Genomic DNA, 27,141 nt, shown 5'->3' on the forward strand with positions numbered 1-27,141 from the left:
TATAAGTTTGCAACAAATATTACAAAAGTATCTAGGGCAGCATGAGTATAAACCATGTCACAGCGTGGCGACCTAATTACGATGAGTAAGGCATAACTAACATTTGCACCAAGACCAGAATTAAGAAATAAAACACACTTTAAAAGCTTAGTTCTATATTAAGCTCCTTCTCTTCTCTCAGATCCTTAATGGGTTTAAACTATGTAATTTTTTTTAAACAAACGCATCATGTCAAACTATAAATTACACAGATGGGCAGTTCATGTGAAAAGCTCCTAAAATGTACAAACTAAACTGGTACTGAATCGAGTTCTCCATTTACCTTTATGTACAGTTAAATGTAAACCATATTTTCACAGTTTTAAGTGTTTTATGAATAGATGCACAGTACCATATCAGGTTTGCAATTGTTCCTGAAAACTGGCTCTAGGTTCTGTACCCAATGCCTGTCGGCCACTGGGTCACAAGTATTTACATAAATAAGAAAGTATCATAGTCAATGGTCAAGACAGTTCAGCAAGAGCAGGATTTCCAACAGAACGATACTCAATACCATAGTTTACATACTTGTGCAAATATAAGCATTAGGACAGAGAAATCAGAGGCAAATTCAATTTGCCAAAACTTGTGTTGCTACTGTTGTAAACTTGGGCAATAAGTGATCCTCGGCAAGTTCTGCTCTCTATGGCTTTTTTTTTTTTTTAAATCTTAAAGCCAGAGAAAATGCACACATACTACTCACACGCTTGCACACACACACACAAACACACACACACAGAGTTCTCATTTCATTTTAGAATATGGTACATAGTGCAACTTCATCACCATGTAGAGGTTTAACACACATTTGCTGTGTGTTTTTCTGTGCAAGTTCTTAGTGGTCTAAATCCTAGTTGAGGGTATTCATTTGCAGAACCACATGATTCTGGAGGTTGAAGGAAAAAAAAACCCACAAGTTTCATTACATTTCTCAAACCAGCACTGGATGTGCAAAGGCAGCGGACAACCTGGCTGTCAACACAGCCAGATCAGGGTAACTTTAAAGGAAGATCCAAGCAGTTAGTTACTTAGATTGGTCTCTAGAAAAATAGGTCAGTATATGCTGTATCTTTGTCAACCGTTCTTTCAAAGACTTCATTGATAAAACTGAAAGCTGGTATCGGGGATCCACAGGAAGAACCGCAAGAAGCCACCAACACCAGGCAGGTCCATTAGGAGTCGCCTAAAAATAATTTGACATTTTATAGAATTAATAAAACAAATATTTACGTAATAGCAAACAGTAGCAAACTACCGACAAACTAGTCTTTTCTGAGCACTTACCCCTATCAGCTCCTATCTCAAATTCTTTTAACGCTAATGTAAAAAAAGGCTATTACTATGCCCATATGAAAAAGGGAAACTGAAGCTCAGAAATGTAATACAAATTGTCTGAGATCTGTCAGCTCCTGTGTGGCAGAGCCAAGATTCAAACCTGGACCTGACTCCGCAGCCAGCCAACGCCTTTCTCAGCCCTGAACTGCCTGCGAGCAGGGCATCCTCAGCCTCTGGCTACGGGCCCTTGATGAGACCTGTTCTGTGCACTGCGGTCTGTTTAGCAATGCCTCTGCCCTCTGTCAGTAGCACCCCTCAGTTGTGACAATCGAAAGTGTCTCCAGATGGTGCCAAATGTCCCACTGGGGCGAAACTGTCCTACTTGAGAACTGCTTTCTTAAAACAGATATTTAAAACATTTTTTCAAAGTCTGTTAAATCCTAGGACAAATGAAAGAAAAAGGTCTTAGCTTCTTATTTCTTTGGGGACATAAACATATGTCCAGCAAAGAAGTCCCTGTGATGTTGCAAGCGCTGCTACTGGTTGCTGAAAGGACTAGGTATTTATATAAAAGACCTTTCAAGCCACCGTTATGGACTATCTGTGCTCGACTCAGCACCATGACCGCCTCTTCTGCAGATCAGAAATATCAGAAAACTGTATTTCCCAGAACCCCCTTCTCCACATGGTTCCAGGTTAGATTTGGCCAATGAGAGGCACTCCTGGGGGATGAACAACTTGGAAGACAGGAAGCCATTATTCTCTGGGGACTGTTGCCATGTGTGGGTAGATGTGAGATTTGCAGAAGCTTCCAGAGAACTCTTGAAAACCACCTGCTCCATCCACTGCTGCAGATGAGACGCTGGTGGGGACTTCCCTGGTTTCCTAGGAATGATAGCTGCTTCCCTGCAAGTTCCTGAGCAGCAGCGCGCTCCGCTGGGGCAGCAGATTCCCTGGCCATCTGCCCGCCATGGTGGTAACACTACACCCCACCCTAAAGCCTGCCCTCCTGTGTTCCTGACCGAATCCTGACTTACACAGACTCACAGGAGGCAGAGGGGCAGGAGAGGGCAATGAAAGGTGAGGAAGGTAAAGGCAATGGGAAAGTAATGTTGAATTTTTCTACATGTTGGTTTGCTAACATTTAAAATTTCTTCATTCAATTTGGTGCTTATTTCCATCGAGTTTAATCAGAGTCAGGTAGACAGGATGTTTTTAAAAAACATGCGAGACACAGAAGGAGCACTACATTAGGAAATGGTCTGATGCTGAAATTTCAAGTTCAGGTGAAGACTTCAGCTGGGATTCCGACAGACTTGGACCAACCCCTGAAAACTGAAATGAGAGGCAGTGAGCGCCACAGTGGGCTCACCTCTCTCTCTTCATATTTATTTACAGTCATTACTTCATGAAGTCTATTACCTTCTGACTCCACACGTTTTTACTCAATTCAATTCAAAATGCTTATGCCTAAAAGTGAGCGCTTTGATGAGCCTACACTCAGGGCCTGCTGCACATACCCGCTTGTCCAAAATGTGCTCGCCACACATCAGTTAGATGAAACTTCAATGCAGACCCTAAGTCCCTGAGCTAGGCCATCAGACCATCAGCGAGCTGCCTGAGGAGTAGGGTATTAAACATGAAGAGACAAAAATGAAAGTAATTGCCAGGCTGAAAGTCGGGAGTAAAAGGAGAGATGAGAAAATAATTTTTGTAAGTACAGAACATGATACATCTCTCAACTGTCAAAGAAGAACAGCTGACTGGCTCAAAGGCACACAGTTGTCTCCAAGTCACAATTTACTTGACGGTACCAAGTCCCATGTTTAATTCCTTATTTCTTCTTCTGGAAGAGGGCTCCCTCAGTTAAGGCTTCCTCCTCCCCTGGCCCTCGCTCCTACCTGCAGTGCCGTGCTCACACCGCACCAGAGGGCAGGGTCAGATTCTAAAGATGGGACAAAGGAAATGCTGTGTGGATAGGGCAACAAAAAAGAAACCTACTCATTTGGATCTTTTACAAAAGTGAGACTTTTGGAAACAACATCAAAGCCATCATACCTGAAGGTTTTCCTCCCTCCTAGGCATTGATCCAAAGTGCTGAAGAATTTGGCTTCGAAATCTGTCTCTTAAATTCTGAAACCAGCTGCAGGCTTGAGAGTACACCAAATCATGGAGCTGTCTGAGGTTCTCTATCTCGTCTTCATTCTCAACCTAGAAACACAACAGTTAGTAAGACTTGCGTGTCCAGTCTTCCTTGTCTAGTGTCACCAACCCCACTGAAACGAGAGAAAAATGGAAGAACAGGGAACACCGATTTCAGTGCTCAATCAGAAAGTCGCATTGTTATGCAACATGTATCATCTGTCTCTGTCCCACATGCTGCCCACAGGCCGCGCCCGGAAAGACGGCGGGGCCTGACCCGCCCTCGGCCTCGCTGAGCAGCACTGCAGCCTTGCAGAACCGTACCAACAGTTTTCCACTTAGGAGGAGGGGTAAGGTTGAGAGGGAGTTTTCGGACCAAGGCTGACTCCAATTTGAAATTCCTTTTGTCTTTATGGATCAGTGGCTTTTTAAGAGCAGTGGAACTAAGAAAGCAGAAGAATACAGTTGCTATCATAAAAGGAAAGATTGCAGGGAGGGAGGTTTAAGGTACAGACGACATGAGGAAAGCGTAACAGGATGGAAGACAAGCATACTTAGATCTTGTACCAGGGAACTGGATCAAAAACAAAATGTAGCAAATAACTTAGCATATAAGTCAGTATATAAAAAAAAAATAGAGACTAAACTATGGAATAATGAACTTCTGCTGTAAAGACCCAACGCTGTAGCTACCTGCATCGTCCCTCTCGTACCCTGAGACTCCCGGATCGGGACCCTGCGAACGTGAGATTACACGCCTCGGCCTTCCAGCCTGAGATCCAGAGTGGAATCACGGAGCACAGGTGGGAAGATGTCACATTAACTCGTCCATCTTGTAGTGATTTCTTTAACACACATTTATATCCCACTCACTACCTGCCAGGGAGCACTCTGTTCCATGTATATTAACACATCTGAACAAACACTAAGGCTTGACTCAGCCTTTCACACTTCAAGGATGACTCAGTATAAAAACAATAAGGGGACTCTAAAAACATTCTGAAATATAGAGGGTGAATCTATAGCACATGAGAGACAAAAGAAAGTACTTTTTACTTTTGAAGATTTGAAATGAAACAAGAGTTGAAAAGGCATCTACTTTTGCGTAACAATGTAAAGTGCACTTAATGCCCCCGAACTATTTACACTTAAAAATGGTCAAAGTTCAATCGATTGCTCCTGTTAAGTGCCCACCATGCACATGCACATATACAAGTCTAGCACTGTGCCGGCTGCTGTGCCTGGAGAAATGAAGAGTATTTAGGATCTGGTGTCCCAAGTTCTCTTGCAACTCACAGTGATTAAGAGCAAGATAAGGAAAAGGTTAAGTGGGAACTAATTTGTGTTAAGTACTGAAGAGGGCCTCTGGCAGGAAGAACTGTTTTATCTGCCTAGAAAAGACAGCCTGGACACCCGGACGATGCCTAGGACCTAGGACACCGAAGTGTGCTGGAAAAGAATATTCTGTCATACCTTAACATCTTCCAGGTATTCGATGTCTGCAGTGCAATATCCATCTTTCATTCCTCTTTTTAAAACCCTAAACCGCTTTCCTCCAACTGTATCAACCACAGACCTTCCATCCGGTAAGAAATGTACGTTTCTAATTTGTAACATACAACCATAATCTGCAAAACTAAAAGAAAAACTAGTGAGTATCAAAGTTCAAGCAACAAGCACGCAGGTTCTCAAAACATTCAAGGAAAGTTCCATTATAAATAAAAATATCTAAGTACACAAAAATCATACCTATTTTGTGTATCACTGACACACATACCAAACTGCTTAGTTCCAGTTTGTATACTTCTTCGAATCATCAGTCTGTATCTTGGCTCAAATACATGAAGAGGGCAAGGCACAGTGGGGTAGGCCATAGTGCAAACAAATATTGGAACATTCTTGGTCAAGCTGAAGAAGAGAGAAGTTTCATTATTATTTATTACAACATACAACCAAAATGAATAAAGCTTGCAACAGTAATAAATTAAGATGAAACAAAAATAAATTAGCCCTAAATAAGGTGACTTTTATTCTTGGCAAGAACAAGAATTGGCATCACCTTCATTACACTCACATAGATACAATATTAACACTAAAAAATTTGTTTCTGATCCTCATATGTATACAAGTCAACCTGAATTCAGGACATCTTTATGAATCAAAAAAGCAATTGACCATAATTACTATTTTATATTAAAAATCTGTCTAAAATATCTGTAACATGACAGTTAATATCTTTTCCTGTAAAACACTCTTAATTACTCTTAGATAACAATAAGAAAAAATGAGCTCTCACCAAAGACAAAAAGCAAATCATTAAAAATATTTTCAATCCAAAATAGGTAATTCAATAACATCTTTGCAGATAATTAAAATGATACATTTTCTGTTGCCGGACTAACAGAAAACAAGAACAAAGGCAACACCCAGCTTTGACAAGGGTGTAGGGAAGCTGTCAGCGCAGGTGGCAGATTGAAACAGTATAATCACGCTGAAGAAGAATTTGCCTAAATTCATCAAAAACTTTTAAAAATGCTCATATCCTCTGAACCAACTGGGTCACTTCCCACCCCCTAGACTAAAATAATATTCAATATACTACTGTGTACAGTAGCCAAAAGTTAGAAGCAAAAAGAGAGTACTAGTAAACTAATTTTTGACACAGCCATAAAATGGGACACATTTAAATGTCTATACAATGAAAAAAAAAGGTTATAGAACATGAATAAAATGACCCCATCTGTGTTTAAAATGTATTTTTATACATATTCAAATAATGTTGAATATACAAGTGCTCGTTCCTCTACTTTTACAACTGTATTCTACCATCACTGAGCACTCTCCTTATGAACAAAAGAACTGGGGGGGAGGGAAGCCCCAGTAGACCTATTAATTAGCCAACCTTGTAAGTTCGAGGGGGTACCATTCCTACACAAAACGGCCCGGCCGGTAAGCAGCAGGAGCCCCTGAAGCTTCTCGCCATGACATCAGCCCCCTCACGTTGCTACTCCACCACCGGCCATGCATGGGCTGGACCCTTCGCGGGGGCGGGGGGTCCGGTTGTGTCACTGTTTAAGACTTGAAAAGTATGTCTGCAGCTTTCTTATAGCCAGCTTTTTGCAGAGTCGATGAAAAAGCTTCAGAGTCTGTATATCATATTCTCTATCATAAAATCATACAATGAAACGTCGGTTCCATGAGAAGACAAATCAATATTGATTTCTATAAAGAAAAGATCAAAAGCCTTTCTTCCGTTGAAGGCACTGGCCCAGTGAAGACACTTGGTGGGCACTTACTGGGAAAGAAGTCTATAAGCACAATTAAATTTTTCTTAGAAAGTAAAAAATACAAAATCTTCAATTTATATAATTTGGAAAATATTGGAAACCAAGTTGCTCAATTTAAAAAAAAAAAAGCATACAAAAATTAAAATTTTATTCTTTAGTGTGTCCAGTTAAAAGAACATAAGGAAAAGAGTTAAGAAATTAAAAACCTATGGAAGAAATTTAAAGAGACTCAAGTGACTGGTCAAAGAGGGAAAGACATGGAAGAAGAAAAGGACACGAAAGAAAGGTGTACAGAGGAACAAACCCAGGGCCAACCTACCCAGCCCAAATCAGCCAAAATGTGCTCTTGATAGTGGTCTGATCCACTACATCCCAAAGCTACCCCAGGGTTTTCACTTTCCTGTTACTCACTCAGTATTTTCATCAATCGAGGGCCACTAAGTCATGGCCCCCTTTTCCAATTTCACTCTCAGGACTCAAGGTCCCTCCTTCCAAATCTCTAATTGGCTAAAGCCCCTGCCAATCCAGACCATTTATCCTCTGTCTTCCTCCTGCCCTGCCTTGATGCCTGAGGGTTGCTGTCTCCAGCCACCACTGTTACCAGCTCCACGTTTCCATTCCATTCCGGATTCTGCTCCCAGAGGTCACAGTAAGAAACCCCTCCCCCACCTGAAGTACTGCTTCAATACAAAGAGCTGAGTCCATAATTCCCAATAGAACATCTGGAAGTTACCAAATGAACTTCCTAGAAATTCTTTTTGGGACAGGAGAAGCTGACCAATATTCGTCTGAAATATTCCTTTGCCTATATGGGTTGAATTAAAGACAGGATAGGATCCAGCTTGCCATGAGGTTCTCCTATTTTAAAAGATAGTAGTTTGTAATTTGATTGTGTTTTCATGAGAAGAAACTTACTGTGAGAGTTCAGCAGTTTCTTCATCATATATTTTTTTTCTCTCAGACAGCTCATCAGGCAGATACTTCACTATTAATTCTTCCAACAGCTGCGTGACGCAGTACCTCCTATCTGCTAGATACTAAAAGACAATATTATTTATTTTACATTCCAGTACTTTTTTCCTACAGAACAAAACAGGCAAAACAGTTTAGCGGATACGGTAAAGCTTTTAGCGCATATTTACAGAGTCAGTCCCGAATCTGTGAGCGGGGCACAGCGGACAACGGCGAACAGGCGGCTTTGCTCGAGAGCGTCAAGGCGCACGTTGCAGTGTGAAGCCAGCACTGCACGAGGCCTGTGTCCTGCTATGGTCACAAACCCTTTACTAGAGGCCAGCAGCCCAGCCCTGCCGTCTCCCACACCGAAGGCCGATTCCAACCCCACAGCCCATGCGCACCAGAAACTAGCATTTTTACTGAGAAACAAAAATAGGTAAGGAATAAAGAAAAGGACGCACTTGTCTTATTTTAAGAAAACCCAAACTATCTCCCACCCCTTTTTTGTTCCCTATGTTGGTAGCAGAGTTTCCAGGTAATATTTTTTTCTCTCAGATTCTCCTTCCCCTGTTGCTTCACTATCACTCAGACCCTTATTAAAAGGTTGTTTTTCCCATACGATCCCCTGGACTCTGTATAAAATGGTACATTTTACCATTCTGAAAAATTGCCACCCACATGCATTTTTGTGTCATCATTCCAACTGCTAAAAGCCATCTCTTTCACTCCTGCCTATGAAAAACTCATCTATCTTTTAAGGTCTGGCTCCATTTTACCTTTTCCATAAAGTTTTCCTTAATTATTTTTCTGTCTCCCAAGAACCCCCTATTTTTCTGCTTTTGCCATACAAAAGTCAGTTACCAACCACACCCTGCACTATATTACATGGACAGGGATACATCATATCTCTGTAACCGAACTAAAAGCTGTACCGGGGCAGGGACCAGGTTACAGGGTATGCGCAGCACTTTGGACAAAGAAAATGTCCAATACAAATGTATTTAATAAAAGAGGAAAAAACTCTTGGGAGACAACAAGAGAAGATAAACAGCAGCCGCCCTTTAATCTGTAGAACCAGCGTAAGTAAGTGTTTGGTCATTATCCAATGAAAAATGAAGTAGGACATACGAGAGGCTGGAAGATGGGTAACAGTAGTGATTTTCAAATTCTAGCGCGAAGGAGGGCTTGTTCAAGTGCAGGCTGCTGTGCCCACTCCAGAATTTCTGACCTGGCGGCTCTGGAGCAGGGCCTGACATTCCTAACAAACTCCCAGGTGCCACAGATGCTGCTGGCGGGGGCGGGGGGTGGCGGCGGGGCGGGGGGGCGGAGCGCACTCTGAGCAGAGACCCTCTGGAGAGCGGTCCTCTTGAGGAGATAATGTGCATACAGATAGCTCACAAGTGCATTATAAAATTAATCAAATTACAGGCATTCTGAAAGCAATTTTATTATCACTTTTCTATTAAATTAAAAGACGTTTTAAAATTTAATATGCATGCATTAAATGTGGGGAAACATGGCCTCCCTTAAATTACTGATAGGAATCTGTATTTGCACAGTTCTAGGGACCTAAGCAATTTCGTAGTTGGTGTTAAGGGTCTTATAAATAATCATAAGCTAGTAATTTATCCCTCAGAAATTTATCCTAAGGAAATATTCAAAGACATAAAACACAGTATATAAAAAAAGAGAAAACAAACCAATTTACAAACTCAACAATAAGAAAATGTTAATTATTAGATTACTATACTGTTATAGAAATTGACTGTTTCAATTTTAATTTTTTAAAATATATTTAGATTGTACAAATTGTATTGTATTACACAAGGAGTTCTCATGGTCAGGACACAGGATATAGCTATTTTTAAATACTATGCTCATTTCCTTTCAAACTCCAAACATCTTTTTAAGGTGAGCTATCTCTAAATTTAAAGCAATGTATCCAATTGTTAATCAAATAAATAAATAAATAAATATCTAAAAACTCTGTTAACACAGGAAAAATAGCATATTTAGAGTACTTCACCTGAAAACACTGAGTATATTAGTTGGACATGTCTTTAAAAACTCCTATCTGGTTTCCTGACACTGTAAACATTCTGTCTATGATTTTGTGTTTATATATCAGCTTATTATATAAGACACATATCAAACATAACAATACACATATAATATTACAGCACCTGTACAGAGTTGTGTTTTGTACACAGGAAAGAGCTACGAATGTTCAACAGCAAAATGGTTTTTATCACTTTTTTATTCCCACTTGGAAGACGCTTTTTCTTTAAACAGTCCTATCAACCACCAGAGACAGGTTCGCTCTCCCTGATCGATGCCACCAGTGCAGCCAGAGCCCAGCGTTACAAGGCTTGGCCTCCCTCAGGGGACCACCAGTGGCCCGTGCCCGACTGAGGGCACTGTCCTCCCACCTGGCAGGAGGGGCCCACCGGACTCTAGCCGCTTTCCTAACACAGGCTGTTAGCGCTGACCACCGACCCCACAGGAAGGGGTGTGGGAAGCCGCGCCTCCCTCTCCCCTCCAGCCTGCCGCTGCCTGGTCCAGTGGGGAAGCCGCTAGGCACGCGTGCCCACTTAAATACAGCGCCTCCGCCACAATAACCACAGTCAAGTGCTCAATATCCACATGTGGCTAGTGGCTGCCGGCTACCAGGTTGGACAGCACAGAGAGTACTTCCATCAATGCAGAAAGTCTATTGGACAGAATTGTCCAGATGTTAAGGGGCCTGAACTAGGCCAGAAATTTAGCCTATTACTGGGCGTAAGGCAGGGCAGTTGGGTTTCCCCAATGTTGTATCTCATTAAAATTGAACCTATTCCGGACCAAGTACTTGACCATACCTGCTTTGTTAATAAAAAAAATTAAGCGCAGGGCGTTTGGTCTCCAGGACCCCTCTGCTTTCCCCATGTCCTCTCTAACCTCACGTTCTCCACCACTAACATGCGGTAATGAAACGCTGTCCTTTCCGGTCACTCGGCATATATAATTCATTCTGAACATGATAATCACCACTTCTGTGGCTGAAGAGGAATAAAACGATGTTGTCCAACTTGAGACCAATAAACAGATAAAATGTTTACCTCTTTTAAGCTTTCTTTGCAAAGGGGACAGTATGGTGTATGATCTAAACAACGCTCAAGACAATTCTTACAGAATGAGTGTCCACAAGGGGTTGTTACTGGCTCGAAAAACAACCTGAAACCAATGAAAATACAGGTTAGTTTTCACATTAAATGACTTATTGGAAAAACTGGCAACAGAACCATAGCACTAACCTCTGCTGAGGGAAGGAAGGAGGGATGAACACTGATCTCTATTTAGAGGAAGAGGAAGGAGGGTCTGATGGGCAGAAGAGGAGGAAAGGGGGCGGTGATAACGCAATCACACTCTCCTGAAGGACATTTTAAATGTTCTACCAACACAGGTGCCCTGACAAGCCCCCAGAACTCAACTAACTCATATGACAACCACTCACCACATGTGGCACTAACCACTTAACTGTGGCTGGTCTAAGCTCAGATGTGCAGGAAATGTAAAATACACACCAGATTTCAAACCGTCCATGCAAAAATAAATAATGTAAACTATATCATTAATAATTATTAAACAGCATTCATATAGATTCTTATTTTCTCATCTCTTTAAAATTGCTTAACTCTCTTTCAAGGTTTACTATACAAAATTCATTAGAAGGAATAATCCAATAAATATTACAGTTAAATCCTAAAGACATATTAGGCTTAATACCAAACACAATACTCAAATAATATGGGAAAATTAATAATCAATAATAATAAATAATTATTTCCTGAAACACCTCTGAATTTCCTAGAAGGATTATCAGGCACACAGGTCCTTTAGAAATTGTCTGGTCTAACCCCCTTCCCTGACAAATGAAGACGCCAAGGCTGGGAGTTAGGAGACGGGCTCGGGAATGCAGCCAGTCACCACCGGCCTTGCGGAGCCCACACCAGGTCTCTCGGCTCTTTGCGCACTGTTCCTTGGACTCCACACAGTATGTGCAAGAGGAAAATGTTCTTTCCAAACCATCGCCTGCTTAGAATTCTAGGCATTTTACATAATGGAACTCCTTAGCCAACGGTATTTTAACAGGATTTTATGTTTAAAATATATAAACAAGGGAGAGTCAGATATATACAATACATAATTAGAATTCTTACCCAAATCTACAATCATGGAGGTTTCTAAATTATAATAGTAATAAATAAAGCGTTTATAGTTCTTTGGAATTTTCCAGATACTTTTTATATTTAAGTTATTTGATTTTTATAAACACTGTGATAGAGGGTATACAAATATTGACCCCAATCTCTAAATAAGGAAAACCAAGGTTCATACATTAAAGTTATTTGTCCAAGGTGTGAAATATCAACCTACAAGTAAAATTCATATCCTTTGATATTTAGTACAGTATTCTGTTCATGTACATTATCTATTGTTACAGAGTAGGTTACCTTTATCTACCCTGCATTTTATTTACATTAACATAAAAAATTCACCTTTTATAAAATGTTACATACTTACCTCATGCAGAGAGAACACTCAAAATCTGATACATCTATCAATTCTTCCGGGATGTCGCCGTAAGTTAATGAAAACGTACAGGCTTCACTAGGAGTTTCTATTAAACAAAGAAGGAGGGCTATCTTAGGAAAAAGTTTAAAGGTTATTCAAAGTAAATAAACAGGTTTCCTATGAATGTAGTGGAATTTTTACCCCCTTGCTTTTTAAGCTTATTCCTTCCATCTTCATTGACAATCATGTCCTGTTCCAAGAGAGACAACTTTCTTTTCAGAAGAGCACCTTTTTCTTGAACAGAGAGTAGAGGTTCTGAGGACACTCTTTTTAAGCCGTCTTCTCTGGTGGGCCTTTCCGTGGAGTTTATAGCCTGTGCTGACTGAGCACGGTTTAAGCTTCCTTTGACAGCCTCTGATGGGACCTCTGCTATCTCTTCATTCTACAAAAATACAGTAACAAGGGTATTTGTTTTTCTTTACTACATTGCTCTCACCAAGAATCAAACTGAAATGAAATTTCAATGTCTTGTAATGTCCACTTACTGCTCATTTAACAGCACCAACTTTTAATTCTAAAACCCTGGCACGTCAATGATTGTTGCTAGTACTATACATAGCCCTAGACATCTAGCTAACTTCTATTACAATGAGGTTTAAGCTGTTATCCTAATATAGCTATTCCTCTCCTGAGGAAAATAAAATAACTACAATATCCTCCATTTTCCAGTAGACTAAAAGTTTTCTAACATTCAGGTGACCTAAAATTGTGATAAATGAACAAGACTTTTTACATAAAAATTATTAGTGTGAAATAAAAGGTTATAAACAAAAATCCTATTAAGACAATTATTAAATAGCTTAAATGTACCTAAACAGGTTCCAGTACTGAAATCAGAGCAGTAAAGATCTTAATGTGTGAAGAAACAGATACACTGAGCCCATGACAATCTTTTCTCACGCTTTACCTGCTGCGGGCTAAGCTCGCTGGCGGAGTGAGACTCTTCTATTACTGACGGAAAACCAAAAGGTTTGTTTTTAGTACATGGTAATGAACTCCAGGAAGAATCCTTCAGGCCTTCTTTTAAGTTTTCAGGTGATAGTAAATCAAATAAAATCTGTAAGAGAAGTATTATAAAAGTAATGAAAAATAGAAAATATTTGGTTAAAGATAATTTAATAAAAAGGTATCTAAGATTTCAGAATTTTTAGAAAATTTATAGCAGACATTATTTTTAATGATCAGGGGAGGAACAGATTAAGTAATAAGCAAAACTACCAAATACGTTTAAAAGTCTTGCAAAACCAGAGTGTGCCTCAGTGGGGTCAAGTCATCTCAAAGAAATGATTCGGAAGGAAGGCACGGGAGTGGTTCAACTGGCAGCTTGAGAAGGGGCCCAAGATATAAGGCTGACTTTTTAACGTACGGATTTTAAGCGGTGAATATCGCAAATTGTGGTATGTTCATACAGTAGAATACTTAGTGAACAACAAACATTTTTTAATTACTGGATGTATCTCAAAAATATTATGTTGGGAAAAAAAGCCAGACACAAAAGAGTATATGCTGTATGATTCCCTGTATAGTAAGCTCTAGAACAGGCAAAACTACTCCATGGTGATAAAAATCTGAACAGCAGTTGCGGCTAGAAACAGACAGATGGGGAATTTACTGAAAAGGAGATGAGGACATTTTATAGATATTCTGTATTTTGATGGCTGCTGTTACATGGGTTTATAATTCCTCAAAACTCACTGAACTATAAAATCCATGCATTTCAGTAGATGTAAATTATACACTATTTACCAAAAGCATATTGGGGAAAAACAAATATTTCAAAGTATCTGTGGTTTTGCATTCACCTGACAATATTAACCAACAAACAAATATTTATAGATATATGAGGATGTCCACTAGCATGGAAAATACAAAATTATAAGCCCTTAAAAAGTCTGCAGTCTCACTAGGGAAGTAACACTAACAGATACAGGACAGTCAAAAAACACACAACAGTAAACAAATTCTTGTTAAATCAGTAGGCTCGAATGCATATGCAAACAACCCTCAGAGGGGATATACCAATGTTACCCTGCTTCACAGACATTTTGGAAATGAGAAAAATTTTAAAGTTCTCATACTTCAGCGTATGTAAGACTCTGCCAGGTGCTTCTTAAACTATGTCCCAGTTCCAGAGACTCTTAACTCCAAAGGTCTGTGGGGGACCCAGGAATCTTTATGTTTACCATGCACCCAGATGATTCTGACAAAAAGCCACACTCTAAGAAACATGACAAAAGTGATTAAACAATGCGGCATGTTTTGAAGACACTGAGGAGAGAATCACGACTGGGCATTCAAACTGTGCTAGGGTAGATTTTCCCAAAAACAGTTTCGAAGACTCTGGTCTTGCCAGATGCTCTGTGAATAAGTTTGACGAATGCCGAATGCTATGTCAGAGGCATAGCAAAACCTCTGAGAAGTTTTGAAGAAACCTGTTTAACTTGGTTTAACTTAATGTTTCCCAAGGTCATTTGAGCAGAGAACCCCCTCCCTTTTTTCTTTTAATTGACACCTACTAAGGCTTGAACAAACTTGAGAAAGTGGAATATGGACTACTGAGAAAAATGTTTGAAAAAAAAGAAAGAAAGAAAAATCAGGAAAACAACTTGACTGGGGCAATATTCCTGGCACTCATAAAAAGTAAGCAAAGTTGAGACCTGAAATGAAAGGCAAAAACCAGGCCAATAAAAATTCCTGAGCAGAAACATCATGACAACGATGTTTAATTAAGGATAATTAGTCTGGCTCAGATTAAACAGACTATTAGGGGACATCTAAATTTAACTAAGCAAAAATGATACATTTACATAATTGTGAATGAAATGTTTTGATTTCAGTAAGAACTCAAAACACTAAGTAGATGAACCTGAAAACCACTTGTTGAATTGCTACTAAATTTGACTTACAGATTCCTTATGTTCTGATCCCAGTTTTAATTAGCATTTTTCAAAAGATCTGTGTTTTAGTCCTGCCCTAAACTATTAAATTTAGTAAACTGATTACCTTTTCCACTTCCAGCTTTGCAGGTGCGAAGTCTTCATCCAGGGCTAAGCACTGTAGAAATAGCTGTAAGGCATCACCTAAAAAGCCGGCGTCATGGAGCACTTTTCCCTTCCTGAAGTAGACCTCCAATAAAAGCACATACACATGACTTTTACTGATAGAATTGTTTAAAAAAAATCAGTATCAAGTAAAGACAAAAAGGTCTGCTTGGAAATGCTCATTTGAAACTGAAAAACTCTTCAGAGCTCAGAGCATTTTTAAGGTGTGTTCATACACTGCCCTGGAGAGGCACTTAAGGAGGAGCTGAGGCTGAGAAAATGACTTCAAAACCACACTTCTAATTCTATCGTTTCAGTGGTAAGTCCAGAGGATTCTTAAGTTGTCCATACAGATCATTTTCCCTCTTATTTCTTAATATACATAGGCGTTGTACTAACCAGTCATGCAGCATACATTAAATTCTACATAATTTTTGTAATTAAGTTGTAACTTTAAAGGCACAGTTTTGAATGGAGGAAAAAAATCACAACAAAGAGTAACCTCGAGCCTAAAAAAACACAGATGGGAGATGGACTGATTTGCCTTGGCGATTTGGTAAATAGGAAAGTTAGTAAACTGATCATGTACACGCTACCAGTCTTTTTTAAACTATGTAGCCAGGTAGCCTCCTTTCCCCCCTCACCACCTAATGATCTGTTTCCCATCATAAAGCCCCGTCAGTTCTCGAGAATCTCTTCCCTTTCCATCAATAACTCCCTGCATCAATAGCCAGTTTTTATCTATCTTCACAATGTGACCAGTTGTATCTCTTTGAGGAAATCTGGTATACTAAAGTCTCCCTCTTTTTTTTATTCCTGTGCCTTGAATTCAGATTCTTCTTTAGTTAGGAAAACAATTCTTATAATTTATTGAACTTAAATTTTGAGGACTCTGAGTCAACCAAACCATTCTGTTAAAACTTATAACCATAATTGAATGCATGTTCCTTACAGCTGAAATTTTAAAATGTATGCAAAATGTAAAACAGTGATTTTACCTCAGGCCAATTTGGCAGTTGAAAGAGAACTGCATTCAAATCTTCTACGGCTGCTTTAAACTCTTGGAGGCCAGCATATGATTCAGCTCTGTAAATTTTTAGAGTCAAGTTGCCAGGCTCTGCAATAAGTATTTTATAAAGGTTGATTGTTTTTAAAAGATTATTATACCATCTGCAAAATACACCATACTAGATTTAACAATTAACCTAGTTTTATTTGAGTCAATAACCACCAAACTAAATATTATGAACCAAGCACAGTATAAGTACAATCTACTTACACCTTAAATTTCATCTAGAAGTTACTTAAACTCATTATTAATAAGTAGACTATTTTAGTGGAGAAAATTATGATTCATAAGAACACTGGAAACATTTTTATAATATGAATAATGACCTCTAAGAAAATAAATGTTTTCTTAAAATAGGTCATCTGTACAAACTTAAAAGATATGTCTTAGATGTTTAGAAGATTTGCCCTTTTATGGTAAATTCTACATTTTTTTATACCCTAGCTTCTAAATCCTTATTTATAAACAACTATATGTGTCACTACTGCACATGGAATTTTCATAGTGACAAAGACTGACCACGCCAGTCTTATGAAGTACATAATGGTCATGATTTGGGAGAAAATGGGTTGATGAGAGTCAGCTTGCTTAAAAGGTCAAAATTTTAATCCCTGCCATTAGCAAGAATAGTATTAAGCCACCCCAAAACAGGTTTAATTTCAAATATCCCTGAGGGAAAAACTTTGTTGTTAATTTCTGTATCCTCTACCTCTCTATATGAGAAACCAAATTAGTATCCAATGGTAATCAGAATTTCAGACACTTAGCTGGTTCACCCAATACCATAATTAATTACTACAGGGATATAGATTCTAAAATGGAAGTCCAAGCAGAAAACTAGTTTTCAGTACCTACAGATTACATTTACTTGACTCTTCTTTTAAAGCTATTCATCTTTGACGCTTTCAAAAAAGTATGCATATAAAATAAAGTATTCGTTGTGAGAAGGGCATAAAGACCTGTAACACCCCATTAAAGAAAAACTATTATAAAACTCCTCAACTGCTCCATGGTTTACTCTAGTTTTTAAAAGACTTTTTCTACAGATAACTCTCAACTCAACAATGGCAATACACAGGTCTTTTTCAATTGCTGATGCTTGAGAATCGGAACGATACTGTCCCCCTCAAATGTATACCAATGAAAAACTCTAAAGAAGAATGAAATTAACATTTCATGAAAATATTTCTTACATCCTAAATGAAAGACATACCTAGAATATCTTGTCTTTTGTTTCCTAAAGCAATATAATTGAAATTCATTATCTCTGGAAATAAAAACAACAACCACCTAGAAACCAAAATCTCATATGACTAACCAATGAACAATGAACACTTCTGGCACAAAGCTAGATGCTGTCAGTGTTCAACAGATTGTACTTTATCCCTGTCTTTGAGGAGCGTATTATCTAATTAGAAGGTTTCATTTTATTGTGAAACAGCATCATGTAATCCTGATTCGTCAAGCACAACTGCAGCTCAGAAAGTGGAGAACAGCATGTGCCAAAAGAGTCCGAGAGTGAGACGTGAACGCATCAGCGTCGAAGCCCTGCGCTGCGAAGGCAGGGCCACAGGCCCAGGGTGCACGGCTCTGCACCCACGGCTGGGGCGCCTCCCACGGTGTCCTCGAGCCGCGCCTGCGCCCGCCCCACTGGGAGGCGGCTTCACTGCCGCAACAAGCAGCTCGGTCCACTCCTGGATCCCTTCCTGGGCTTTTTAGAAATTGCCCACTTTTTTCTTGCCCAGCGAGTCCCCATCGCCTCGTCCTCGATGCAGTGCACACTGAGAACTATGAATTTCACATCTTCCTTCAACGCCTCCGCTGCAGGAGTCACCCTCATACAGCTCCTTCACAAGGGACAGCGCTGCACCGAGTGCCCGAGCAGACCTGTCTTTGCGGAAACGCAGTCAACCTATCAAACTGTGTGACTTTGACCAAAGCAAAAAGAAGCCAGGGCCCCTTCTTCCCACAAGAAAAAAGCCCCACTCAGACTGTTGAGATGACAAGAGGGTCAGGCTCTAAAGCTCTTGCTCCCCAATTCCTCGTAAGTAACGTTTTTATTGGAAACTTCAGATATGAGTGGGATAATTACATTGACTGTTAAGGAAAAATAAGTCAGATAAGTTCAAACTCTCAATACTTTTTAAAAGAGGTTAGAACCACTACTTCTTAATTCTAAAGAAAGAGCCAAATGCACTCATCGATGCCCTTTGAGTACCCAAAGCATAGAGTAAGTTCACACATACAAAATGCTTATAACAGTGTATAATGTAGCATTAGCGAGTGTTTATTAGGACTCATTCCTTCACTGTATGTGCACAGCATTACTTTTAAAATCTACTGTGCTTCCTCCATTATTTTCTGGTTTTGTATCCTCAAGTTCTGGCTTTCCTAAGTGATCCTTCATCTTTTTCCAATCCTTAGGAATATGTGTGATTATTAATAGGTTCTGTCCTTAGTTCATTTTCAAGAAACATTTTTGCCAATTACAAAAGTTACTGTTTAGTTATAAAATTTGAAAAAATATGGAAAATTAAAAATCAAAATTATTCTTCCCACCACAAGGAAATAACCAGTACTGGCATATAATTTGCACTTTTTAATGTAGTTTTATAAAATATACCATGTATACTGTTTATCATCTGCTTTTTTGTCAATGTAATTAAGTCCACATGATTTTTAATGGTTGCAAAGTGTTCTACTGTAGTACTAGATGGCTAATGGGGCCAAGATGGAGGCAGAACAGAGTAAGTATCCTTTGCCTCCTCGCTTGACCAAAAGGTGGACAACAACCAACTTTAAAAAAAGCAACCAGAACTGCCAAAATATCAAACCGTGTGGAAGTCCAACAACCAAAGAGCTAAAGAAGAAATATTCATCCAGACCAGGAGGAGGGGCAGAGACGGGCAGCTGGGGTGGAGAGGATGCACAACAAGACTGCTGACTGCACAGGCAAGGAGAGGTGGTCCCACATTTGCAAGCAGATAGACAGGGAGGAATAACTGGGGGATGAGACAGACTGCACAGCCCAGGGTTCCTGTGCCAACAAATAAAGCCTCGAAACCTCTGGCTATAAAAATCTGTGAGGGTTGCAGCAGCCGGAAAATCTCCCAGCCTCACAGTAGAGTCTGTTGGAGGGACCCAGGGGTCTTAGGTGTACACAAACCCACTGACCCAGGAATCAGCACCAGAAGGGCCCAACTTGCTTGTAGGTAACAGGAGAAGTGACTGAAAGATGGCCAAGAGCTGAGCAAGTGGCGTTGTTCCCTGTCGGACTCCTCCCCACATACAGCACCACAACACAGCCAAGTAGGTTGCCCCACCCTGGCGAATACCAAAAGCTCCGCTGCTTACAATGCAACAGGTGCACCAAGACAAAGAAATATGGCCCAAATGAAAGAACAGATCAAAACTCGAGTAAAGCAACTAAGCCACAAGGAGATAGCCAACCTATCAGATGCAGAGTTCAAAACACTGGTAATTTGGATGCTCACAGAAATGACTGAGTACAGCTACAAAATAAAGGAAGAAGTGAAGGCTATACAAAGTGAAATAAAGAAAAATATACAGGGAACCAACAGTGAAGGGAAGGAAACCAGGACTCAAATCAATGATATGGGACAAAAGGAAGAAATAAACATTCAACTGGAACAGAATGAAGAACCAAGAATTCAAAAAAATGAGGAGAAGCTTAGGAACCTCTGGGGCAACTTTAAACATTCCAACATCTGAATCATGGAGTGCCGGAAGGAGAAGAGGAAGAGCAAGAAATCAAAACCTTATTTGAAAAAATAATGAAGGAAAATTTTCCGTCTGGTGAAGGAAATAGACATGTAAGTCCAGGAAGCTCAGAGAGTCCCAAAGAAATTGGGATCAAGGAGGAACACACCAAAATACATCATAATTAAATTACCTAAGATTAGAGATAAGGAGAGAATCTTAAAAGCAGCAAGAGAAAAGGAGAGAGTTACCTACAAAGGAGTTCCCATAAGACTATCAGCTGATTTCTCATAAGAAACCTTATAGGCAAAAGGGGGCTGGAAAGAATTATTCAAAGTCATGAAAGACACGGATTTACATCCAAGATTACTCTATCCAGCAAAGCTATCATTTATAATGGAAGGGCAGATGAAGTGCTTTCCAAATAAGGTCAAGTTAAAGGAGTTCATCATCAAAAAAGCCCTTATTCTATGAAATGTTAAAGGGACTAGCGAGTGTTTATTAGGACTCATTCCTTCACTGTATGTGCCTAGCATTACTTTTAAAATCTATTTTATCTAAGAAAAAGATCAAAACTATGAACAGTAAAATGGCAACAAACACAGCTATCAACAACTGAAGCTAAAAGAAACAAAAACAAAAAGAAGCTAAGCAAACAACTAGAACAGAAACAGAATCGCAGAAATGGAGATCACACGGAAGGTTATAAGCGGGCAGAGGATGGGGGGAGAGTGGGGGAAAAGGTACAGGGAATAAGCAGCATAAATGGTAAGTACAAAATAGTCCGGGCAAGGTTAAGAATAGTATAGGAAATGGAGAAGCCAAAGAACTTCTGTGTCTGTGTGACCCATGGACATGAACTCAGGGGTAGAGGGAATGCTGGAGGGAAGTGGGATGCAGGGCAGACAGGGACAAAGGGGGGAAAACGGTACAACTGTAATTGCATAATCTATATAATATACTTTAAAAAAGAAAAATGAAGCTAGCTCTTGATACAATGTTTCAAGTCCTTTGTAGAGTAAGTTATAATATGTATAAATTTACGGACTAAAATCAAATCTTTTCACATTAACCTTATTAAGATATTAAAAACGCTTTACATTTTCTTTCAATGTACTCAGCATTTACCCATAATTTGACTAATCTTTGTATTCCTAAAGCCTTGCAACATCTATATTTCATTGATGTAAGCTAAAATGTTACCACTAATTAACATGTACAAGCCAGAATCAGGATTTAACCCTCTCTCTGGTCATGTTAACAATGTGGCAGAGAGAAAACAACAGGACTTGACATTGCAAGATTTAGATATTAAGTTTAGCTAAATCATCCTGTAGCTGCAGCACAACTTTCACATTTATAAAAAGGACTATATTTTAATATTTACTGGGCATTTACTCTGTCAGGTAGCATTTTAAGCACTTTACAGGTTTGACTCAATTCTCACAACAGACCTAGGTGGTTGTTAATTATTGGCAACTATCTATGAAGTAGATACTCTTTGCACTTTTTGGATACAGGAACCGAACGAGGGAGGTTAGACCACAGGCCCAGGGTCCGGGCGTACAGGGCATGGCACTGGCATTCAGACCTAGGCCGCCAGCTCCCAGCACGCACACCTTTAACCCCTAGGCCCCATGGCATCTCTAGCTTGAGATGCCTTAATTTCCTTCTGAGAACAATAGTGCTCCACAGGATTCTTTGTGACTATCGGATGCTGTAAAGAATTTAAAAATACTTGGTAATAGTCAAGGACTGTATAAAGGCAAAATATATTAAAGACAAAAATTTCCTCCTCCAAGTATTTTAAATAAAATGTTCTCCCCTTTATGACCTTAAAAAAAAAGTCCAAACTGTAACTTATTCTGTTATTCTGTTCTGTTCCCTTCTTTGAGGGAAGAGGGGTGTACAAAGGGAGGAGGCAAGTCTGAAAAAATTCATTAAAACTAAAAGGAAGACGGCATAGCAAACTGGGATCATTTCAATAGACTCAAGTATAAAGATTCAATGCAGACAAGACTTTTACATAATATCCTTGAATACTAAAAAGACAGAAAGTTACGAAACATCTGAGACTTATTATCAAAAGATCAATGGATTGAGTGTTATCTAAATATATTTCAATTCAACAGAAGCTTATGTAACCTGAATGGGAAATTTCTGATTTTGGCAAAGATTTTCAAGATTTCCTTTCTTGTTGACAGAGAGAAATGTGAATGTGCGTGGGCTAACTGTAGACTAGATTATTTTTTTCTAGTTAATAGTATTTATTTGTTTCATTATAAGAATGACATGAAGAAATTATAGTGAAGTTTTTTTCATTGTCAACAATAACAGTATCATTAGTAACTACAACTGCATAATTATATAAATACATTCCAAATCCCTATCTTAACTAGCCAGCTCTCAGAAAAGTTAAAACCTTACAGCTCTACTAAATATTTTAATTTATGCCCATAAACTCTTAAGCACATAATACCTGTATTTTACCACTACAAATTCAAAGGATGAAAAAAATGTCACCCTCATTAGTAGTCACATAATTTCAAGTATGTAATTAATCATTTCTGAAAGACCTAAAAATGAGGGGGAAAATGGGTTAATGAGGTGAAAATCAGGAGACTTGGGTTCTAGTCATGCAAAAGTAAGACTAAGAATTGAATGGGGAAAATTCCCATGTGCAGGGTACGCACATTGAAAAGGGGTCAAGGGGAGAAGGAGATCTTTCAGAGTCTTTTTCTGTTAAAAAATGATACCCTCAATCTCTAAGGGCCACAATCTTCCTTAATTAAAGGATTACTGGTCACAGAACACTAAGCTAGACCTTAATTAGTAAACATTGCTCAACTATTCTCCCATGGATTAGGACCTTCATTCTTATGAAACACCTAATTTAAGAGGTCAAGTCACAAAATCATAATACTGAATAGAGCTGTCAGTAAGTTTCAGCCTTTATTTTACACTAATGATCAAAAAGAAAGAAAGAAACAGAACTTCTTGGAAATTGATGGTAACCATTTTCATTAGGTAAACTACCAGGGCAGAGGGGACCCTGGGCCAACCTTCAGGAGAACTGGGGGGCACAAAGGTGCTGCCTCCAGAAGGAGCTAGTGTGAGGACCCGTCATTTCACTGCCCCCGTCTGCTTCTTTGTTTTTAAAATCAGGACCCGACCTGTGGCCTAGAGGTGGAGTGCTCTGCATCAGAATTCTGTATACCAAATAGTTCTCTTTTGTTCTGAATCTGACATTCTCTTCTATTTTGTAACTGCCTACTCCCCATAAAAATATAGTCCAAGTGTATGAAAACGTAGCAGGCTTGTACTTTGAAGTCTGAAGACATTAAATAACAATATATTGTTACTAGTTCAAAATGACAGAGCAGCACGTAGGGTAAAAGAACCATAACAAAATACTTTCAGTTACATAGTTTATAAATATACCTAATACTTAACATCGGTTTATATTTTAGATGTCAATTTTCTTGGGGATTATTCCTCCCAAGTATTATTTCCTGCAAATATAGATGCTAAGCTTGAAATAGGCTTATTTAGTTAACACGAGGTTTAACAATGACACTCTTGACATTTTGGGCTTGACAATTGTGTGGGAGGCAGTCCTGTGCATTGTAGGATGTTTAGCGGCATCCCTAGCTAGTAAGTGTACCAGCACTAATCCCATAAAGGGTGACCACCAAAGATGTCTCCAGATAATGTCCCCTGGGAAGGAACCGCTGATTTACAACGCAACCCTACATTTTACATAGGTAAGTCAGGCAACATCCCCTTCCAGAGCCTCATACTCAAGAAAAGTACTGACCTAGGTTAAAGAGGCCTAAGCTGCTTCTTGGAGAAGGAGACAAAAGACCTAAAGGCCATTCCCCACAGCTTGATCAGGAATGGAAAAGCACACTGAAGCGTGGCAAAGAATCCCAGGGCACTACCTCTTGATCTTGACCGTCAACTAGGTGTATTCAAAAGTAAGCACATATGTGTTTATGAAATAAGTATGACTGGAAATAGGCAGGTTGAACCCACCAAAAGGAACCACTCCTGCAGGCATTTTCAGCTGAGACTTAAACACCCCTGGGCAGCTTGGACACCCGCCGGGAGCCCAGTGGCCGGCGGGCCCCCGGGTGATGGGTGCGGGCGCCGAGCTCCCGCCACGCCCACCGGACGTCACCCGTTACACAACGCCGCCCCCCCCCCCGCCCCCAGCTTATGCAATTCTGCCCTCCCGCGGCTTCCAATTGCCCCGGTGACTTTTGTGGGAAATGAAGGTAAACCCTGCCTGCCTAGCCTCGCTCGGGTGGGGGATCCTCCCCGCGCCCCGGCTGTCGTTTTCCTGCGGCGGACCCCGCCGGCCCGAGCGGCCAATTACCGGAAAGAGCGCGGCAGGAAGAGAGCAGCCGCTCGGGTTCGCCCCACTCCCACCCATCCCGGCGCCCAGGCCGGGCCCCGCCGTCCTCGGGGCGCGCACGCCCAACCGCCAGGCCGCGGCCGGGGGAACCCCGCGCCCGTGCGCCCCTCCCCACGCCGCGTCACAGTCAGCTCGGAGGGCCATCCCCATTGTGACCGAAGCACCCCGGGGCGCCGCCCCCTCCCACACCCTCGAGGACCCCAAGACCCGACACACGAGAGTCAGGCAGCCTCCGGGGAGACGAGACGCCTCCCGGAGGCGCAGCCGAGCTCTGGGCAGCCTGCCCGTCGGGGAAAAGAGGGTGGGCTCGGCTGGGCCCGCGCCACATCCCCGCGCGGTCACCTGCTCGAAGCGCCTCGCAGGCGGCGGCCAGGGCCTCCCGGTAGCGTCCCTCGTGGAGCAGCTCCCCAAGTCGGCCCGCCGCCCGGGCTCGCTCCAGCTGGCCCGGGAACCACTTCTCGGCCAGGTGGTTGAGGACGACACTGGTTCTGAAGCCCGAAGCGGCGATGGCGGCGGCCAGAGGCGGCGGCCGCGGGGTGGTGCCCTCAGCATCAGTGGCGGCGGCAGCGGGTGGCAGCCGGTCCCGGCAGAGGCGGCATCGGGCGCGGAGCTCTCTCCTTAGGCAGCGGCGGCAGTAGCTGTGGCCACAGGGTACGGTCACCGGCTCGCTCAGGAAGCCCCGGCAGCCTAGGCAGCTGAGCAGCCCGCCGGCGCCGGTGTCCGCACCCGCTGCCCGGGCTGCGCTCCAGCCCAGCCCGTGGCGGAGCCGGTAGTTGAGCACCAGACAGTCCACCAGGGTGCCCAGGCACTCGGGCCTGACCGGGGCCCCGCGGCGCAGCGCCGCCGCGTACGCCTCCAGAGCTCCTTTCAGGTGGCCGCCCAGTGCCAGCAGCTCGCCGCGGCGGAGCAGCAGCTCCCAGCGCTCCGACTCGGCGGCAGCGCGCTCCAGCCGGTCTCCGCTGCCGCCGTCCACTTCCCAGAATCGGCTCCGGTTCCGCGGCCTGGGGGCCATCTCCCGACTCCCTCTCGAGGAGCTCCTCGCCACGGCCGGAAAAGACATGGCCCGTGGAGGGCTGCTCCGCCGCCGCCAACCGCCGCCACGGTCCCGGAGCCTCCCGGGCGCGCGGCTCCGCACGCGGCCCGCGAGCAGGGGGGCGTGGCGCGCGGACACGGCGGGGCGGCGCGCGCCCGGGAAGCCCCGGGGGCGGGGCCTGCGGGCGCGGGGTAGGGCCGGGCTCTGCTAGGGCGCCCGGGACTCCCCCGCACCGCCCTGGGCCGGGTCCCCCAGGGGCTGACTGGCTGGCCCCACCCCTGCAGAAGCCCCTCCTGGAGAGGGACGCGAAGTCAGATGATCCCGCAGCGGGGATCTAATTGGCTTCTCTCGGAAAAAGGGCATGGCTTGTAACTGAACAAAGCTCCTAGGAGCGCAGACCTCCATCCCCCTTGCCTCCTTACCCTGCGCTCCCCACCTGCCAAGGCTGGTCTCCTAAGGCCTGCTTCTCGGGCGCTCCTCTGCTGGATGGTCTTCCTGGGGCTGAGCCCCAAATCACGATCCCTCCCCTCATATACCCGCCCCACCCCCCAGTGGGGACTTGCTCCCTCTTCCTGGCCGGTGGGGCTTCCCCCTGTAATGTCCCAATTGTCAGGTGCAAGGTTGCATTTTCATTAGTTTACACCCCAGTTATAGATGGACATGCAGAGTTAGAGGGCCTAGGAAGGCGCAAAGGCAGTCTAATGACTTTGTGACTCCTGAAGTCTAGTGTCTGTCAACTTTAACGTTGTTACCGAACAGCAGCCTGGCCCTGAGCAGGTCAGGCCACGTGCAGTGTGCGTGTTCTTGACTTCGTATAGGAAGGATTCCACAACACGAGTCCAAGTGACTGAGGGCGCCTTTATTGAAGCTGGGGACACGGAAACAAGGAAGGGCTTGGCCTAGAGAAGCAGCAGGAGAGCCCGGGTGGGCTGCCTTACCTCCCTGGGAAGTCAGAGAGAAGGGGGCTTTGGGAGCAGGCTCAGGGGATTAGCTGGGGACAAGCTGCCAGCTGCCTTAGGGTTTAGGGGATGCCTCCCTGCGGGGAAAGAGAAGGGAAAGGAAATGGCACAGGCTGCTCCCCGCAGGGAGAGCACACCCACCCCCTGCACTGGGCCCTTTGTCTGGAGCCTTTTCCCTCTTTCCTGCGGGCAGGAATCTTGAGGGAGGTCTCAGGGGAGGGTTCAGTCCAATGTTCACCAGCTCTCCAGGTGTGCCTTTCAGGGTCATGGTCTCCACTGATGGGTCAGGGGCAGGTCAGGGGATCTTTAGCCATTGCAGTTGGTTCTTCCTCGCCCACCTGGTTTGGCAGCTTTTCTGGGCCTGGGGCTGAAACCCGACTGAGGCCTCGGAAGTTCTCTCCGGGGAGGAGAGGCCAAGGGAGGAAAGGTCACCCTGGGGCGAGGTCCCTGTTTTCCCAGTTTTGTCCCCTGTGAGGCACTCAGGGCCTTCTGCCTGGTGACTGTCTGCACCTGGCTGTAAATTGCTCAGCCTTTGTGTTCAGCTAATTTTCCCTATTCCACTGCTAAGGAATGTTTCTAGCTTCCTGTCTC

The 27,141-nt window shown here is 42.4% G+C and overlaps 1 protein-coding gene across 2 annotated transcripts; it reads right to left on the reverse strand.

The window, feature by feature from the left end:
• Positions 1 to 25,696, reverse strand: LONRF1 (LON peptidase N-terminal domain and ring finger 1). 2 transcript variants are annotated; one of them, XM_054566089.1, is made up of 12 exons: positions 24,901 to 25,696; positions 16,351 to 16,469; positions 15,315 to 15,437; positions 13,219 to 13,368; positions 12,453 to 12,693; positions 12,261 to 12,357; positions 10,796 to 10,910; positions 7,659 to 7,780; positions 5,206 to 5,364; positions 4,930 to 5,092; positions 3,373 to 3,525; positions 1 to 1,222 (listed from the first exon to the last, which is right to left on the reverse strand). In XM_054566089.1, exons 1-12 carry the CDS (start codon positions 25,616 to 25,618, stop codon positions 1,064 to 1,066), a joined length of 2,319 nt encoding a protein of 772 aa, XP_054422064.1. In that variant the 5' UTR covers positions 25,619 to 25,696; the 3' UTR covers positions 1 to 1,063. The 2 variants fall into 2 exon arrangements, with proteins under 2 accessions (XP_054422064.1, XP_054422065.1); XM_054566090.1 differs by lacking the exon at positions 1 to 1,222 and adding an exon at positions 3,216 to 3,259.
• Positions 25,697 to 27,141: the final 1,445 nt, after the last annotated feature.

The sequence above is a fragment of the Pteronotus mesoamericanus genome, unplaced genomic scaffold, assembly GCF_021234165.1.
Source record: "Pteronotus mesoamericanus isolate MK-2021 breed Mesoamerican mustached bat unplaced genomic scaffold, CSHL_Meso_final contig_169, whole genome shotgun sequence".
Lineage (NCBI taxonomy): Eukaryota > Metazoa > Chordata > Mammalia > Chiroptera > Mormoopidae > Pteronotus > Pteronotus mesoamericanus.